The sequence below is a fragment of the Wasmannia auropunctata genome, unplaced genomic scaffold (assembly GCF_000956235.1).
Source record: "Wasmannia auropunctata unplaced genomic scaffold, wasmannia.A_1.0 LD336116.1, whole genome shotgun sequence".
Taxonomy (NCBI): Eukaryota; Metazoa; Arthropoda; class Insecta; order Hymenoptera; family Formicidae; genus Wasmannia; species Wasmannia auropunctata.
Window position 1 is genome coordinate 657,610 of NW_012026774.1, and position 15,747 is coordinate 673,356.

Consider the following 15,747-nt stretch of genomic DNA (forward strand, 5'->3'; position numbering starts at 1 on the left):
TGGACTGCTAATACTGCTATTGTTTATCGTCATACCGATTAGCGTCAATGGCAGCGGCGTAAGCAATTAACAGTTACTTATCTAACTCTACACAAGTTGCGTTTGTTATCAGGAGAGTTGAATTCGTTATCTTGCCTCGAGAAATCGAACGACCTCAAAGATCGGTCTCTCTCTCTCTCTCTCTCTTTATATGCCAACATCTGATCACGTTGTTATTTCAGCTATTTGCAACGCGCGATGCCTTTTTCCATATTCGACAAGTGCATCTGTCTGGAACGTGGACGAGCGAAAAATGGAAGTGTCAGGGGCGATATCGTGGAATCGGAGTGTCAGGAAAATCTTATTCGCATTATCGTCACAATCGATCAAAATATACTCATTTTAAGAGCGATAACAGAGAAAAAGTTGCATCGTTTCACGCATCCAAGGAGGAATTATATCTATATTAATTTTATTAATTCACCATTTTCACTTGCTCAGAGTAAAGAAATTTTAATTAAGAAAATTCAATCGTAAATCTTTCGTTTCAAAAATTCAATTTTCTGGAAGTCTCTTTAAATAAACGGCGGTATTATGACAAAAGAACTGACTTTGTCTGACACGCGAACATGTAACTCTTGGCACGCAACGGTCAGACGGTCGCCTCTTATTAATTTCTCGCTCTCCTCCTCGCGATAAATTTATCGCGATCTCATGATCGGCATGCGGCAGTAACGTTCGTCTCTGCTGCGAAACTTTCACGATGCTGGAGATCGGTGTTTAGCTCTTTTTATTTCGCCTAATCCACATGTGCAATGCGCGTGATGCGCGTGATTCGAGCGCTTCAACGTTAATGACGATGCATGTATAGGATGTCCTGCAACCTTGCGACCTTTATAATTTTAATGACAAGTTTCTCCCCAATTTGGAGTCGATCTTTCCTTGGCGAAAATGACGAAGGAAATCGTCGTTTTTGCCTCAACTATTTATTTCGAATGCTAATTATATTTATAATTTTAAACATTAAAATAAAATTCCATTGAGGTTCCTTCGCTGGAGAAACATTTTGTCCAAGAATACGTTATTAAAATTAAGATTGCAGATTGCGGAATATCTCGTGCAGACGTATCATTCCGATTCGTCACGAATTGCATGCTGAAAATTCTGTATCGCAGCGGCCGAGCCCACGAGACATATCACGACATTGTCAAAGGAATTTCCTACAACGTCTATCGCATTTCTTCATTGTTCTCTCTGAGATAACATTCTGCTCTGTAACGCGATTGCGCTGATAAAAAACATTTCGCTGGAACAGGTGAACTTAGCCTGTTATGATTGCATAAGAATACGTGCAATGATGACACGAGAAAAATCTACTGTCGAATAATACTGTCAATAAATGTCAATAATTAGCACTTTACAAAGAAACAGAAAAACACAAGAGAAATAAAATATCAATTTATTAATGAAATTATTTTATTAGTTTCTTAAACTAAATAAGTATTAAATAAATATAAAATACGGATTTTATTTTCCAAGAGCGTGTATTTTTCTCAAAATCTCTGCGAAGGAATCAGTTTAAATTAATTTTCTTAGTTAAAGGGTTAACGAAGCTATAAAGGACAGAGTTGATTTAAGAGGGAGGTCGATTAAAGTGGATATTTCAACGTTCAACGCAACCATGTTTTTGTAGAAATTAATACAATATTAATTTCTTACAATAAAACGCGGCGAATAATTAAGCGTATAGTTTTTCAAGACTGATTTTTTTCGCTAGATGGCACGAACGGAACGGCACTGGTGCAAAATGCGGTTCAGGCAGACCAGCCGGCAGACTCCGACAACGCCAGCGTCGGAAGTGGCAATTCGAACCTTAGCACTGGTGCGCTTCAGGTACGAGAAATATACTTTATTATATACTTTTGTAATTATTACATTATATTGCGACTTATTTATATGTTGTAAGAAAAAAATTTGCGTGTGATATTAAAATTCGATTAAAAACTGCAAAGTTATGTAATAATTCTATCCTTGCCACTATATTTTTTATAAAAAAATTTGTGTATTGTTCCTTATCGCTTCTGGTTAATTAATCTCTAGTTAGATATTTCTAATCTTAAACTTGATAATAATCCTTATTATTAAGTCTTTTCTTTAGTTTCTAATTTTATATAATATAAGTAAATTAGTGCTCGATTTTGTGAAATATGAGAATATATAAAGAGATAGTAATAATATTTTCATGCGTTGCAGAATATCAGAGAACAAATGGCGGCATCTCTGGAACGGATGAAAGAGCTGGAGGAACAGGTCAAGGCGATTCCCATGCTGCAGGTGAGTTCTCACTAATTTCCTATTCTCCCACCTACGCTTTCGTAACGTTCATCGCCCGGCATAATTTGCACCCAGGCGAGCTCTTCCGTTCTAGCGAAATGTTCGTGGGTAAGATATTCCCGCAGCTTTATCATGATCTCGTTGTTTCTATTATGAAGACGTCTCGTTGCACGTTCAATGCACAAACTATGCGAAAATATGAAGTAGTTCGTGCATTTTTATAGAAACGTTTCATAAACTTATATCTACATATATGGTATTTACGTGTAATTATTATTATTTTAATAAATTTTATATAAAAAATAATAACAGTTAAAGAAGATAAAGATATTTAGTATTTTATTTTTAATCAATCTTGTTATTAATTTCATTTTTAATATATGAAATACAAAATATTTTATCCCTTATTCCATCTATTGATATCAGAAAACTGATGTAAAGACATAGTTATATAGAATATTAATCAATATTAAAAGTAAAATATTAATTCTAATTTTTGCATTTTATCGGAAATTTAAGTAACGTTTTTATTACTTCCGCAATTCTAAAAGTCATGTTTTCTCATGTGTCGCAATTTTATCAGTCATGACAAAAAATTATACTGTTACCGGGTTTATCTAACTTCGCGCACGCAATCTCTTTCTTTTCCTCTCGCAGGTGCAAGTCTCGGTATTGAAAGAGGAGAAGCGCAATCTTCTGCGGCAAGTGGACGAGCTGAGTAAAACGAATTCCTCCAACGACACCCTGCACAGGCATCGCAGTCAGTCGTTCTCGGAACAGCGCACCACCACCCTGCGAAATCTGAAGAACTCTGGAAGCGTGTCTACCAGGGACATGGGAACCATGTGCGGCGTGATGACAAGGGACGTCGGGGTATCGTACCAGCCGGTAAAATTTGCATTTTTATTTAATTATCGCACTTTGTCTACCTAATCATAATTTATCTATCTAAATCATATATGTTTAAAACACGTAAAAAATCTGAAATTTTAGATTTTTTTAATTAGAATTATTTAATTAACTGTTTCAGTGTATATTATATTATATACTTTTAAAATGTTCTTTTCGCTAATTTTATGAACTTAAAATTTATCTTTTTTAAATCTAATTTTAGAAAATGACAAAAAATTAATCAAATTAAGATTAGAGATTATTAAAGTTAACTTATTGTATGATAAGCTTCTATTTAATTATATATATTTAGATTACATAATATCTTTAGATTATATACCTAGTTTTTTAATTCTAATTTACAATTAGTGAGAAACTCTTATTGAATTAAAGTTAAATTATTTGTCGATTTATGTATATCCAGAAGTCAGCAGCGATTGCTTACTCGTTATTAATTAGAAGTGAAAATCGGAATTTAAATGGCGATATATAATTTTGCCGTGCTCCCGTTACTTCGCGTGTCGTTTTCTCACATCGCCGAAGTCGAGCGACTTTCGCGCGCATTTCTTTATTATTTCGCATAAATATTTATAAATAGACACGTCGAGATTATAAATATATTAATTACAATATGTATCCTCTCTTCAACATTATGCTGCGTTTCTTTTTTAAACTTCCCAGATACGTCATCGGCAATATAATCTGCTCGGTATGCAATGGTTCGTAATATTTAAAGCGATCAACAGTGTATATCTAAAATCAATATGACACTATTTTACGTAATATTGCGTAGCAATTATATCAATATTAATTAATTTTTAGAAAGAGATAAATATTATGACTCGAATAAATTATACTTTAATAACTCGTATTATACTCAATTTTATTGGACGTCATTGTGTTAACAATTGGTCGCGTGCAGGTTCGAACGAGAGACGTCGGTATGATAACAAGCACGCCGATCAAGCCGTTACAAAAAAGTCATCTGCGAATCGAGGAGATCGTGCCCGAGATCCAGGACCAGAGCGCCGTACTGGCAGACGAAAAATCATCAAACCTCTCGAGCTTTTGCGACTCTCAACATCGTAGCTGGAAATTAAATTTGACCCGCAGTCAACTGATGCTGGAGGAGATCCTGCCGGAAATACGAAGGAAGCAGCTGACAAGAACTCCGCTTCAAATGGAGTCGATACTGCCCTGCAATGAGAACAATGTGATCAATCGCAAAACTATAAAAAAGACGCGGGATTTCGGCGTCAACACGGAGAAGAAATCCAAGAGTCTTCAGTGCAGTCACTTTTTAATCGAGGACATCGCACCGGAGGCGAAGAAAGAGATCAAGAAGCGTTCTTGCAGCACAACAACGAGATTGAGTATGAAAGATGTCCTGACGAAGGAAGACGCTGAATTGCTTGTGGAGCACGCTCTACGGAATTACAAAAACAGTTTGGTCAAAGACACTTCTTCCAGAGGCATTCAGTGCAGTCCGGAAATGCCGAGAGTCGCCGAGAAGCGGGATCAGGCGATCCAGGTGACGGAACAGTTTAAAATGCGCTCGCACGTGAGCGTAACCGCCAAACCGACGACATCGGAGGTCGGGATCGGAGTCAGATTCGGTTCTTGCACTAGAAGCGTGTGCGTCGGACCGGATCCAGTGGCGGTGCAGCCACCGGTGTCGTTGAACTCGATGAACTCGAGAAGTCGCTCGTTCAACTACGGCGACACGCGAACGAAGGCGAAATCCAATAAATCGGTAGCGGTGATGGTGGAAGACTTGGTGACAACTATCGCTCGCGGCACCGACACTTCCGGTCTCACCCCAAGGTGCCGGGACTTTGGCACTTCGACGGTGAAGAAAACGCTGGTCGACGTGTCGGTCGGCGAGTCCGTGAGGCCGCACATCTCGATCTCTTGCGCGGCGAATTATTGCGACAATTGCAAGGAAACGATCAAAAGTCTGGCGAAGCAAATCGCGAATAATGCGGAGAACAGCCTGAATTATCAGAACAGCAACATGATATCCAGGATCCCGAGGCCGTCCCATATTCCCCTGAATACCAGCGATCACAGGCGGCAATTCAAACGCCAGGACACCTACACGAAAATACCAGCCGTCGGTGTGATTAGATACGACGCGGACAATAAAGAGCAGTACGACAGTAGCAATCGGTTAGTCACTTGGGATTACATCTTTATTTTATCTTATCTTTTACGAGATACTGGAGAATTAATGAAGATTTTATAGAGATTAAGAATTTAACATTTTTATCGCAAAATAATTCCCAATCTATGAAAAATAAATTGTTAACTGTGTCTAAGTTATTCTCCAAAAAAAAAATAGTAACTTGAAAAGGGTAAATTAATTTATCCCATAATTTTCGTATAAAGATTTATAAATTATTTATTTGCAAAAAATTGCACATTGCATATAATTAATTTTTTATATTATGCTTATCGTGTAGTTTTTAACTTGCTTCCAAATAAGTAGATCAAACCGTTTACCCCTTCAACTTCGATCCACCCTTCCCGCTCGACTGTACGCTCCACGCCATCTGTTATTTCCGTGGTCGAAGGTTGCTATTGCAAGGGGGTTGTTTCGCGTAAAAGAGGGTGGCAAGAGGGTTGCACGAAGCCAGTTGCAGAGTCGCGCGTATGACGTACTTCGTGCCGGGTAGTTTGTTGTTCTTTTTGAGTCCATGGTTGCGCGCGTGCCGAGTGCGTCATCGAGTGCTCTCCCTGGCACAACAACCACGACATAAATACCGCGACGGAAATCGGATATCGGTGCGCGTCCCGCGTCGTATTGTCGGTTTTGCAATGGTGAACGAATAAGCGCATTCTCGATCTCGACAGATCGATGCTGCAGCAGCAGCAACAGCAGTCACCGCGAACTGCTCCTTGTTTGTTCAACGATCTCGAAGTCTCCGATATCTCGCCTTATCCGGCCACGGAAGGGTAATGTCTTCCCCTCCCCTCTCCCCATATGATGTCTTGCTTCTATTTGCAGCGCCATAATCATTTTGCCATTAATTTCCTCAGTATTGAATATTTAATATTTTAACATCAATAGCGAATATAACTAACACAGCTTAACAATTTTTTATATTTTATAGATCTTTTATTGTATACAAAATACATTATATATGTATCTTTTATTTAAGATTTGGAATTTAACCCTTTTGATTACGCCAATTATTAGATTATATTAATTTTATTCGATAGATTTCGCAGCTTCCCTTACATAACTGCATGCATAAAGAAATAATAATTAATTAGTAAAGAATATTATATGTATCTGCCACAAACAATTTTAAAAATAAATATGAAAAATTTTGCTTTTGCCTCTCGTAGCATTCAACAATTGCAATCCGAGAAAATCAAGGATGAGAAGATTGCGTCGGAAGAGATGCGTAACGTGGAGAAGGAGGCGGATAACGGGGAGAAGTCCGAGCTACCAGAATCGGCTCTGTTTCAACCGATCCAAGATAAACCTAGGAAGAAGGTCGAGCCCTCGAAAGAGATGCAGGCCGCCATGAAGGTGCTCAACGACAGTATCAAGAAGTCACCTAGCAGAAATATCTCTCATCAGCTTAAGAACGCTACCAATATTATACAGCAAGAATGGTTCAAAATATCCAGCACATCTAGCGCAAATCCGTTAGATGTCGAGGATTATTTGGATCGTTTCGAGGAATGCTCCAGCACCCTGCTGGAGTACATCGTCAACATGACGGACACCAGTGGAAATACAGCGATGCACTACGCGGTCTCTCACGGCAATTTCGACGTGGTGTCTATATTGTTAGACTCGAAAGTCTGCGATATTAATAAAGCAAACGTGGCTGGTTACACGGCTGTGATGTTAGCTGCTCTGGCAGAAGTCAGAAATTCCACGCACGCCTCGGTGGCAAACAGATTGTTCCAGCTTGCCGACGTCAACATCCGAGCAAAATTGGTAAGCTCTGTTACATTACAATAAATATAATGAGAAGCATTAAAGGAAAATTTTCTCTTTCCCATTTTTGCTCAAATATTTTTATAATTTCTTAATTTTCTTCTGGACGAACAGCACGGGCAAACTGCGCTGATGTTGGCGGTATCGCACGGACGCAAGGATATGACGCAACTGCTCCTGGACGCCGGAGCGGCGGTTAATATCCAAGACGAGGACGGTAGCACCGCGCTGATGTGCGCCGCGGAGCACGGCCACACCGACATCGTGAGGCTGCTCCTCGCGCATCCAGACTGCGATCCAGCTATCGTCGACGTGGACGGCAGCTCGGCCCTGAAGATCGCCCTGGAGGCGGGGAACCGCGACATCGGAGTGCTACTTTACGCTCACGAGCGCGTCAATCGGGGCATCAGCCCGTACTCGACTCTGAGGCGAAGCAGAAGAGGTTCCAAGCCGACGACGCCTACCGGACCGTCTCCGTCGGCTCCAGCTAGCCCGGCGCCATCGCGACGCCTTCATTCGTCCAGCGTTTCTCTGAATACATCGAAATATTCCAAATAATTCCAATAGCCAGATCCTTTATAAGATTTTCTTATAGATTCATCCGTCATGATTTTTCTCTTCGCGCATTATTTCGAACTTAATAGTAACTGGCAAGCGAGTCACAGTATAACCGGAACTTCAAGTGTAACTTTTCTTTTGTACGATCTTTTTTATGTTCTCCTACAAGTTCTGGTTTATATACGATGTATATTAATTCTTACATTCGTGCTAAGAACATTATATACGTTCAACGATATGTTGAAGTCCTCTTGCCTAACGATCGATTCATTTCGACGTGGAACTATATTGTATAATTAGAAAGTCAAGAACAATGCTCAACTGTATATATCTATTCAGGGTAACGTTGGAAAAATCTTGTAATTTAGTTCATAGTAGAGTAATATCTTTAGGAATAATCCATCATAGGTGCTGTTAGACATTTTGACGAATCTTTCATAAATCCTCCGTAAATTTTATACGATTTCGATTGTGCATACCCTCGGGGATTTTTCTCTCAAGTGGGGGTGTAGAAGTACAAAATACCTAATACATATGACGATACAATCCACAGCAAAAAAAATTGATTGATTTTTTTTCTTCTTGACTCTGTGGCATTGAACATTCCAAAAAAAAAGAACGCTCGTCAATCCGAACAATTTCTTACGATAGAAATTTGTACAGTATTTAATATACCCACAGAATTCAGGCCTAATCTCAAATAATTACTCTTTGGGATCAAATTGTCAGTATCGTGTGTACATATGTATTTTTATGTACACACGATGTATAGGTACACCGATATGCGTAGAGAAACATTACGTAGTGATATATGTAATAAATGTATATGTTATAACAGTGTGAGATTTTTACGATTTCAACGATTGACGACGGCGTTTTCACGCGCGAGCAACATCAAACATATATATGTACTTATCATTGTTCTACATTGAGATAAAGATGTTAGATAGCGAAAAATTGTATAAAAGTAGTATATCTAGTTGTGAAACTTACGTCGAAAGACTTATGAAGGAAATTTATGTTTTTTGGACTTGTTAACGATTTTCATATCGAGAATTTTATATACGATCATATCGAGATGTTAATGTACGTTTATTTAACCGAGCAAATCGTCATCACAAGAACATCTAATAAAAATCGCGTTCTACTAACGTGAAGAATAAAATACATTGAACATTTTTCTTATAAGGTTGTGAATAGAATTATAATTAAATTATTTAAGTTCGAGAGAAAGAGAGATCAAAGATCCTCATAGTTTAACGTTATCGTAAGTGTTTCTCCATCTTTGAGAGTAATTCTATGATGATTGTTGGCGTGAGATATAATTGTCTGTATATCAAATGTGTAGACAATGTATGAAACACACTGATACCGTAGGAATTATCTAGAAAGTAGAAAAGTACTCCTTATTGTTTGTGCCTTTATATTTAATATAATACTATTAATATAATAAACTGAAGCACTGCAGGTGATTCCTTCAAATGCCCTTTGCCCATGATCAATTAAATATTATAAGGAAAAATATTTTTTATATAATAGAATGAAAAGCTCTCTTTAAAAGCATATGTTTATGAATTTGAGATGATATATCGACGATAAAACGATAAATCTCTTTAATATGTGTGTGAAAGATACTTATACATTAAAAACCATCTGAACAAATTTTCTAACAATAATATGCCAGAGATAATTGTAGAATATCAATATTATCAATTGTCGATATAAATTTTTCTTCCAATATAACATTTGAACAGATAATTTTTAATTGATTGCGAAATATCAGGGTTATAATAAATTAAAAAATTAATATTATGAACTAATCACCTTTAACAGCTATGCGAACTTTCACGAAACTTATTTTCTAACCTAGCATAACTTAATTTAATCGCTGTCCGTAGCACTCGTATTCTCTTTACACGTCATTACGATCGTGACGTTGACATATATCGACATATATTTTCTATTCGCCAGTTGCCTGTATTTTCTATTTAATTGGTAAATTGTAAATGTTATATTGAAAAGTCTCGGACAGATTTTTTTAGATGAGTTTTACGAATGTGTGGCTTACGTATTTGAGGTTATATTTATACGTGAATATTTTCAGTATAAGTATCGTTGTTTAATACAATTTACTTGCGTGGGAAACATATTTTCACTGAAATAATTAATTGTTGCTGCTTCCTGGGTAAGTTTATTTTGTTACAAGTATTATATTTGTGTAAGCATTAATAAAAAATTAAACCAACCTCACATATTTTTTTTTCTAGAGAGGGAAAGATTGAAATATTCTTCAAGTTCATAAAGGTGTTTTATGGGACAATAATTTTTTTCTATACCTGTTCATCCACTAAGCTATCAAGATTGCTAACAAAATGCGACGTTCTCATTCAGGTAAATTGTCATATGTTAACAATGTATATATATCAAGTCTTATTTTATACATAATTTTCATTTTGACAGGTGGTTATGGCTACGAGCCATTGCCAAGTACATCTACTCACAATGCCATGGAGGACGAAAACGAAAGGATGGCTGAAGAACTGAAGGATAAAATTCACGCTTTAAAATCATTATCTATTGACATTGGCACCGAAGTCAAATATCAAGATAAAATGCTAAGAGACATGGTTAGTTGGCCATTTTTTAGAGACACATTAACGCAACTTTATACATTATGTTAAATGTAAGAAATATAAATTTATATTTTAGGATGATGATTTTGATAGGACAAGCGGCTCCTTGTCTGGTTCTGTGGCGCGTGTTTTGCGTCTAGCCAAAGCAGGCCACAATTATTATATCATATATTTGGTCCTTTTTTCTATAGCAGTATTTTTTGTGTTGTGGATAGTTTTAAAGTTTAAATGATTGTACATACGATTTATAGCTAAGGTGATTTGTATATAAAACATATTTAGGGGTAAAAGTATGTAGATATTCTAAATAAGTTATATTCAGCTATAGCTTGAATCTTTTGCATTATTTCATCGTACATAAAACTTTATTCTTCTTTTATAAAATAACGTACAATTGTTATGTCATACTTATAAAAGAAAATAATTTAGGGCAAGCAGCAGGAGATGGCATACTCTCTTGGAAGAAAGAAAAAAAATATTTTTTTTACAAATACATTTGGTATACCTTAGGAAGGAATTTAATTATAAATAATAAAAGCAGAAATTGTATTTGTAACACTTTTTGTATATTTTTCATTGTAAATTCTAAATTATTTTCTCTCTGTTAGAGTCTCCGCTAAGTGCGGTTCGAATGCGCGAATTCGAAATTTCGAACCCCACTTAGCGAAGCCTCGAACCAACTCGAACTTTACTTAGCGGAGACTCAAACCCCACTTAGCGAAGATTCGAACCGGTTTTTTCTCTATGATTTGATTTGATTTCTCATGATGTTGGCAACACTGTATGCTATAGCCGGTGGCGGCAGTGGCGAGTGGCCCTCGTGGTAGATACGTAAACATGTGGCATCTCTGAAAGAATCGATAGGTTAGAAACGCGGAAATACTTCTTAAACGCGTACGATTTTAATAGAAATTTTTACAAGATGAAGATTAAAGCTTTGCGAAAAAATCCTCTGAGTCGCCCGAGAGAAGAGAATGACGTGGCGAACGATCAACCGAGCACTTCGACGGATCAGGCTTCGGAGGTTCTGCTGCCGTCTGACAGTAACTTCAATCACATCAAATGCAAAGCGCTGAGATATCAGAAATGCCAGGAATTGATGAAGGAACGAGCGAAGGCAAAGAAAGCAGCGAAAAAGGCGAGGATACAGGCGGGCGCTCCGAAACAGATGCCGCATACTCTAGAGAGTTTGCGAGAGAAGGATGAGACTACGGTAGTGGGTGATCTGGATGATGAGGCGAATGAGGAGCTGAAATTTGATCTGGAGCACGATGAATTCGCTGCCTACTACAAGCAGGAGTATGAGCCTAAGGTCCTCATTACATACGCCGATAATCCAAACAGGAAAACTAGAATTTTTGGCAGAGAACTCACCCGAATGGTACCCAATTCTATTTCGCTGTATCGAAATCGCTCTGGCGTTAAGAAAATGGTCAAGAGTGCTATTGCCAGAAACTTTACGGATATAATAATCGTTAATGAGGATCAATGCAAACCAAGTATCCTTATAATATAATACTGATAATTTTTGTAATAAGCTAGTTTATATATTGTATAATATATTTTTTAGATAAGTTGATTGATAGGGAATTATTAGATCCAGTAGTCTTTTTAGGAAGCTTCATTTCAGAAGCAATCCATTTATGTCGCTGACAAATTTCGATTATACGTTATATAAAAATATTAGGCTGATTAAATTTATTTTTATTTAGAAATAGTTTTCCTTATGTAAAATGTTAGATGGAATGTTGGTCGTTCACTTGCCAGATGGGCCTACTGCACATTTCAAGATCAGCAATGTTAAAATAACGACAGATTTGAAACGTAGCCATAAGGAGATCACAGAACACAGGCCAGAAGTTATTCTCAATAACTTTACCACACGCTTGGGTTTCACTGTCGGCAGAATGCTGGGAGCATTGTTTCATTATCAGCCAGAATTTAAAGGAAGGAGAGTGGTGACATTTCACAATCAAAGAGATTATATATTTTTTAGACATCATAGGTAATTGTACAACAGTTTTATTTCTTAATAAATTCTACAAATTTTTTTTAAATATTTTGCTAAAATTTATGACTGTTCATAAAAACATTTATTAAAATTAAAGAATTTATAAAATAAAAATTTAGATAGTTTATGTATAGAATTTTTGTATTTTATTATTAATTACAGCATTATTAATCAGTTCTATATCACGGAATTTCTATTCTATAAGTACTTACAGTGAAAATTAACACCAATGTAAACCATATTTTATATCTTAATCTAACATGAATTATTTTGCAGGTACGAATTTAATCTCAAGAATGGAAAACCGAGATTGCGAGAATTAGGTCCACGGTTTACTTTGAAATTAAGATCATTACAGCATGGTACATTCGACAGTAAATATGGCGATTACGAGTGGATTATACAAGGCCGTAGACATGAGATGGAGACAAGCAGAAGAAAATTCTTTTTGTGAGTAATATGTATTAGAATTATGACAGGGAAAGAATTCGTTGAAAAGAAAATTATATAATCATGATTATATGCTAAATACGTAAATAAACTATTAATTTCTTCGTACAAAAATATGAATTCCTTATCACAACACTTGTGAAAATAGAGTATCTAATTGGTCGCAGATTTTTTAGTTGATTGAGTAGATGAGTTTTTATTGTCCCTCGGATAGTTATATTGCTTGATCGCACGCGGTTTAAAAGAATTAAGGGATACTTGAGTGCGATTCAAAACATAAACTGCAGCTGGGAGACCTCCTATGTTCACACCAATTATTTTTATCACCCAAAATAAATCGCCTGCTGCCATCAAAGCCTAAAATAAATAATAGAATTTTTCGGATCGTAGTAAAATATTTTATTTTAACTTTTACTTTAAATCTCTTCTTTAATTAATATTTTAATTCTTGCACGTAATTGTAACAAAAACTTACGTCTTTAAAGTTACATCTATCATAAGTGAGTAGAACTATTCGTCCATTAAATTTTACCATACGGCCAAGTTCTAGCAAAAATTGCTTGTAAAAAACTTTGTTGTATGACTTATTCCCACTTCTTTTACCGAAAGGCTGCAGATCGTTAAAAAAATGATTATTTTTATGAGAGACATAAAGATATTTAAAAATTATAAAATTGGGACAAAATTTGTGATTAATTTCCATACCATGTCAGTAACGATAATGTCGACAAAAGAATCTTTGAATGGCAATTTTGAAGCAGTCCACTGTACGAGATCTATATTGCATCTAACTGTTGAAGCATCCATATTTGATTTTGTTCTATCTGTAGCTCTGGAATCATTGTCGCCGCATAGAACGAATGCGTATGGAAAAGCTAAAGTTGCCTGAAATTTAAGTGTGAATAGAAATCTATATAAACTGTTAATTTTATTAGTGTTGTAAACATGCAATATATACCTCTATAGGAATAGAACCTCCGCCGCACATAGGATCTACTATTATATCTCCTGGTTTGGGATTCGCCAATTTTAACAAATTATAACATATGGTTGATCTGAGAGTAGTTGGTCCAAAATTTACAATGTTTCTGTTATGCTTGGATTTGTGCGTCACGCGTAAATGCGTTATTAGTTGATCTAAAACATTTAGAAACAATTAATTACAATATTACCTTATCAGTAGTAATATATAATTGATTTTTGGAAATATTGTAAAACTAATATGTATTTCTTGTTAAAATTCTTTAGTCTATTAATTCTCATTTTTCGTACCGTCTATCAATTTGCAGACAATTTCCAGATGATACATGGATAAGTCAACCAGCCAATGAAATTTGTCCTGTAATACCTCTCCAACAACCCTAGCGACATCCTTAGATTCGACTGCATGCTTGCCACTCCTCTCGCATGTTACTCTGTACTTGAGTATGTCATTCTCTTTAGATTGTGAAGGATCTTGTCCTCTTTTCTTTCCTCTCTCTTCTTTCATCCCTGATACGTCCCAATCAAGAGGATCTTTTTCCTCTTTTTCTTTGTTACGCATCTCTAACATTTCTGTTTTCTCCACAAGATTTTGCTTTTTAGCTTCAATATACTCTTCAGCTGTCGGGAAAAGTTTCCCTTTGAAACTTGTTGCGCATTTCCATGCTTCAAGAGTTTTGTTCCATATATTATCTGAGTTTGAGAGTACATCTAAATTATAATTTCTTATACGCAGTAAGTCTGATTCTTTGTCATTGGTAAATGACAGAGTCCCGTTCTCAGCTACTATGAATATATGGTCAATCGATCTCATTTGTTGAACCTACAATATTTATGGCAAAACGTAAACATCGTGATTCTTCCGCGTATATTAAAAAAAAATCTGGTATGGTTATGTGGTAGAGTACTTTTGAAAACTGATCCCAATCGATATTAAAATAGATTCTTCCACGTTGCTTGACCACCTGAACATCTTTGCCCAATTTCTCCTTGCATTCATCGATCGCTTCCCACTCGAAACCTGCGTCAACAAAATTATTTGTTGTAGGTTATGTTTATCAAAACACGTGGATTTCTCTTGATCTTGCAAATAATTTCATACCTGTGTCCACAGTGACGCCGATCGTGAAAACATTGTCATTATTAGTGGATTTTGCGAAGAGTTCACTTACAGATTCGCTGATACTCATCGTTGAAATCTTATTCTAGCAGCTAACGTTACAGTCCCACGAGAAAAATAACGACGCGTACCGTATGCCTGTGTTTACCTGACGCTACACACACATACATAGCATTGCGCATGACTTGATTTTAATTTACATCTCCTTTATCGAAGAAGATTGTCAGGAAAATTTGAAAAAAAAAATAAAGTTCTAATTGATTTAATCTTTCGATTTTGTAATTATGTTAATATTTATACAGATAGAATTTTTAATTATATTTGCATATAAAAAAATTAGTATTATTGATATGTTAAAAGTATCAAAAGCCAATTAACTCAGCATAGAGAATTCAAAAAGAATTTAATCATATGTTAATAATTTTTAGTTAATTTTCAGATGCAAAAAGATTTAAAATGCAATAATATCTAAAATAATTATAATTCTTGGAATAGAATTTTAATAGATAATTATTTTAATTTCAGGATTTAAATTTTAATTTTCCTTCGAATTACTTCCGATCCTATTAATCTTCCTATTTTCCTAATTTCTAATTTCCTATTCGAAATTACGAAGAATAATCAAATATAATTAATATTATATAATTAAAATCCACAGAAGTAATCGCAAAGCGCTATAAAATAAATGACACAATGCCTCTTTAATAAGCAATTTAAGGTATCGTAATGACGGGTCATCCAACTTGACACCAATAGACACCTCATGTAAATTAATGACATATATCAATAAGTAGTATTTTTGGTACGTGCAGTTGCATAAACTCGCACGTTACGG

At 35.8% G+C, this 15,747-nt stretch overlaps 4 protein-coding genes across 11 annotated transcripts in view; 3 read left to right on the forward strand and 1 right to left on the reverse strand.

The window, feature by feature from the left end:
- The window catches only part of LOC105450282 (KN motif and ankyrin repeat domain-containing protein 1), a 34,304-nt gene extending 25,101 nt beyond the window's left edge, over positions 1 to 9,203 (forward strand). For 4 of the 7 annotated variants that reach the window (XM_011690144.1, XM_011690091.1, XM_011690203.1 and 1 more), the window contains 6 exons: positions 1,757 to 1,872; positions 2,233 to 2,313; positions 2,971 to 3,201; positions 4,127 to 5,373; positions 6,556 to 7,159; positions 7,274 to 9,203. In XM_011690144.1, the coding sequence (XP_011688446.1) occupies positions 1,757 to 1,872; positions 2,233 to 2,313; positions 2,971 to 3,201; positions 4,127 to 5,373; positions 6,556 to 7,159; positions 7,274 to 7,717 (2,723 nt within the window). In that variant the 3' untranslated portion in view covers positions 7,718 to 9,203. The other 3 variants (XM_011690518.1, XM_011690287.1, XM_011690445.1) reach the window with 3 other exon arrangements.
- Positions 9,204 to 9,562: 359 nt separating this feature from the next.
- On the forward strand, positions 9,563 to 10,817 carry LOC105450852 (BET1 homolog). Of its 2 annotated transcripts, XM_011691038.1 has the most exons (5): positions 9,563 to 9,712; positions 9,822 to 9,902; positions 9,985 to 10,108; positions 10,178 to 10,344; positions 10,427 to 10,817. In XM_011691038.1, exons 3-5 carry the CDS (start codon positions 10,090 to 10,092, stop codon positions 10,580 to 10,582), a joined length of 342 nt encoding a protein of 113 aa, XP_011689340.1. In that variant the 5' UTR covers positions 9,563 to 9,712; positions 9,822 to 9,902; positions 9,985 to 10,089; the 3' UTR covers positions 10,583 to 10,817. The 2 variants fall into 2 exon arrangements, with proteins under 2 accessions (XP_011689340.1, XP_011689270.1); XM_011690968.1 differs by having other exon boundaries at positions 9,563 to 9,902.
- A 312-nt stretch (positions 10,818 to 11,129) lies between these two features.
- On the forward strand, positions 11,130 to 12,919 carry LOC105451041 (probable ribosome production factor 1). The gene is made up of 3 exons (XM_011691272.1): positions 11,130 to 11,849; positions 12,091 to 12,355; positions 12,638 to 12,919. The coding sequence occupies exons 1-3, from the start codon at positions 11,273 to 11,275 to the stop codon at positions 12,813 to 12,815; spliced, it is 1,020 nt and encodes a 339-aa protein (XP_011689574.1). The 5' UTR covers positions 11,130 to 11,272; the 3' UTR covers positions 12,816 to 12,919.
- On the reverse strand, positions 12,804 to 15,184 carry LOC105450965 (THUMP domain-containing protein 3-like). Its single transcript, XM_011691155.1, has 7 exons — positions 14,895 to 15,184; positions 14,701 to 14,813; positions 14,084 to 14,615; positions 13,770 to 13,948; positions 13,517 to 13,696; positions 13,287 to 13,421; positions 12,804 to 13,168 (listed from the first exon to the last, which is right to left on the reverse strand). The coding sequence occupies exons 1-7, from the start codon at positions 14,980 to 14,982 to the stop codon at positions 12,965 to 12,967; spliced, it is 1,431 nt and encodes a 476-aa protein (XP_011689457.1). The 5' UTR covers positions 14,983 to 15,184; the 3' UTR covers positions 12,804 to 12,964.
- Between the last annotated feature and the right edge of the window lie 563 nt (positions 15,185 to 15,747).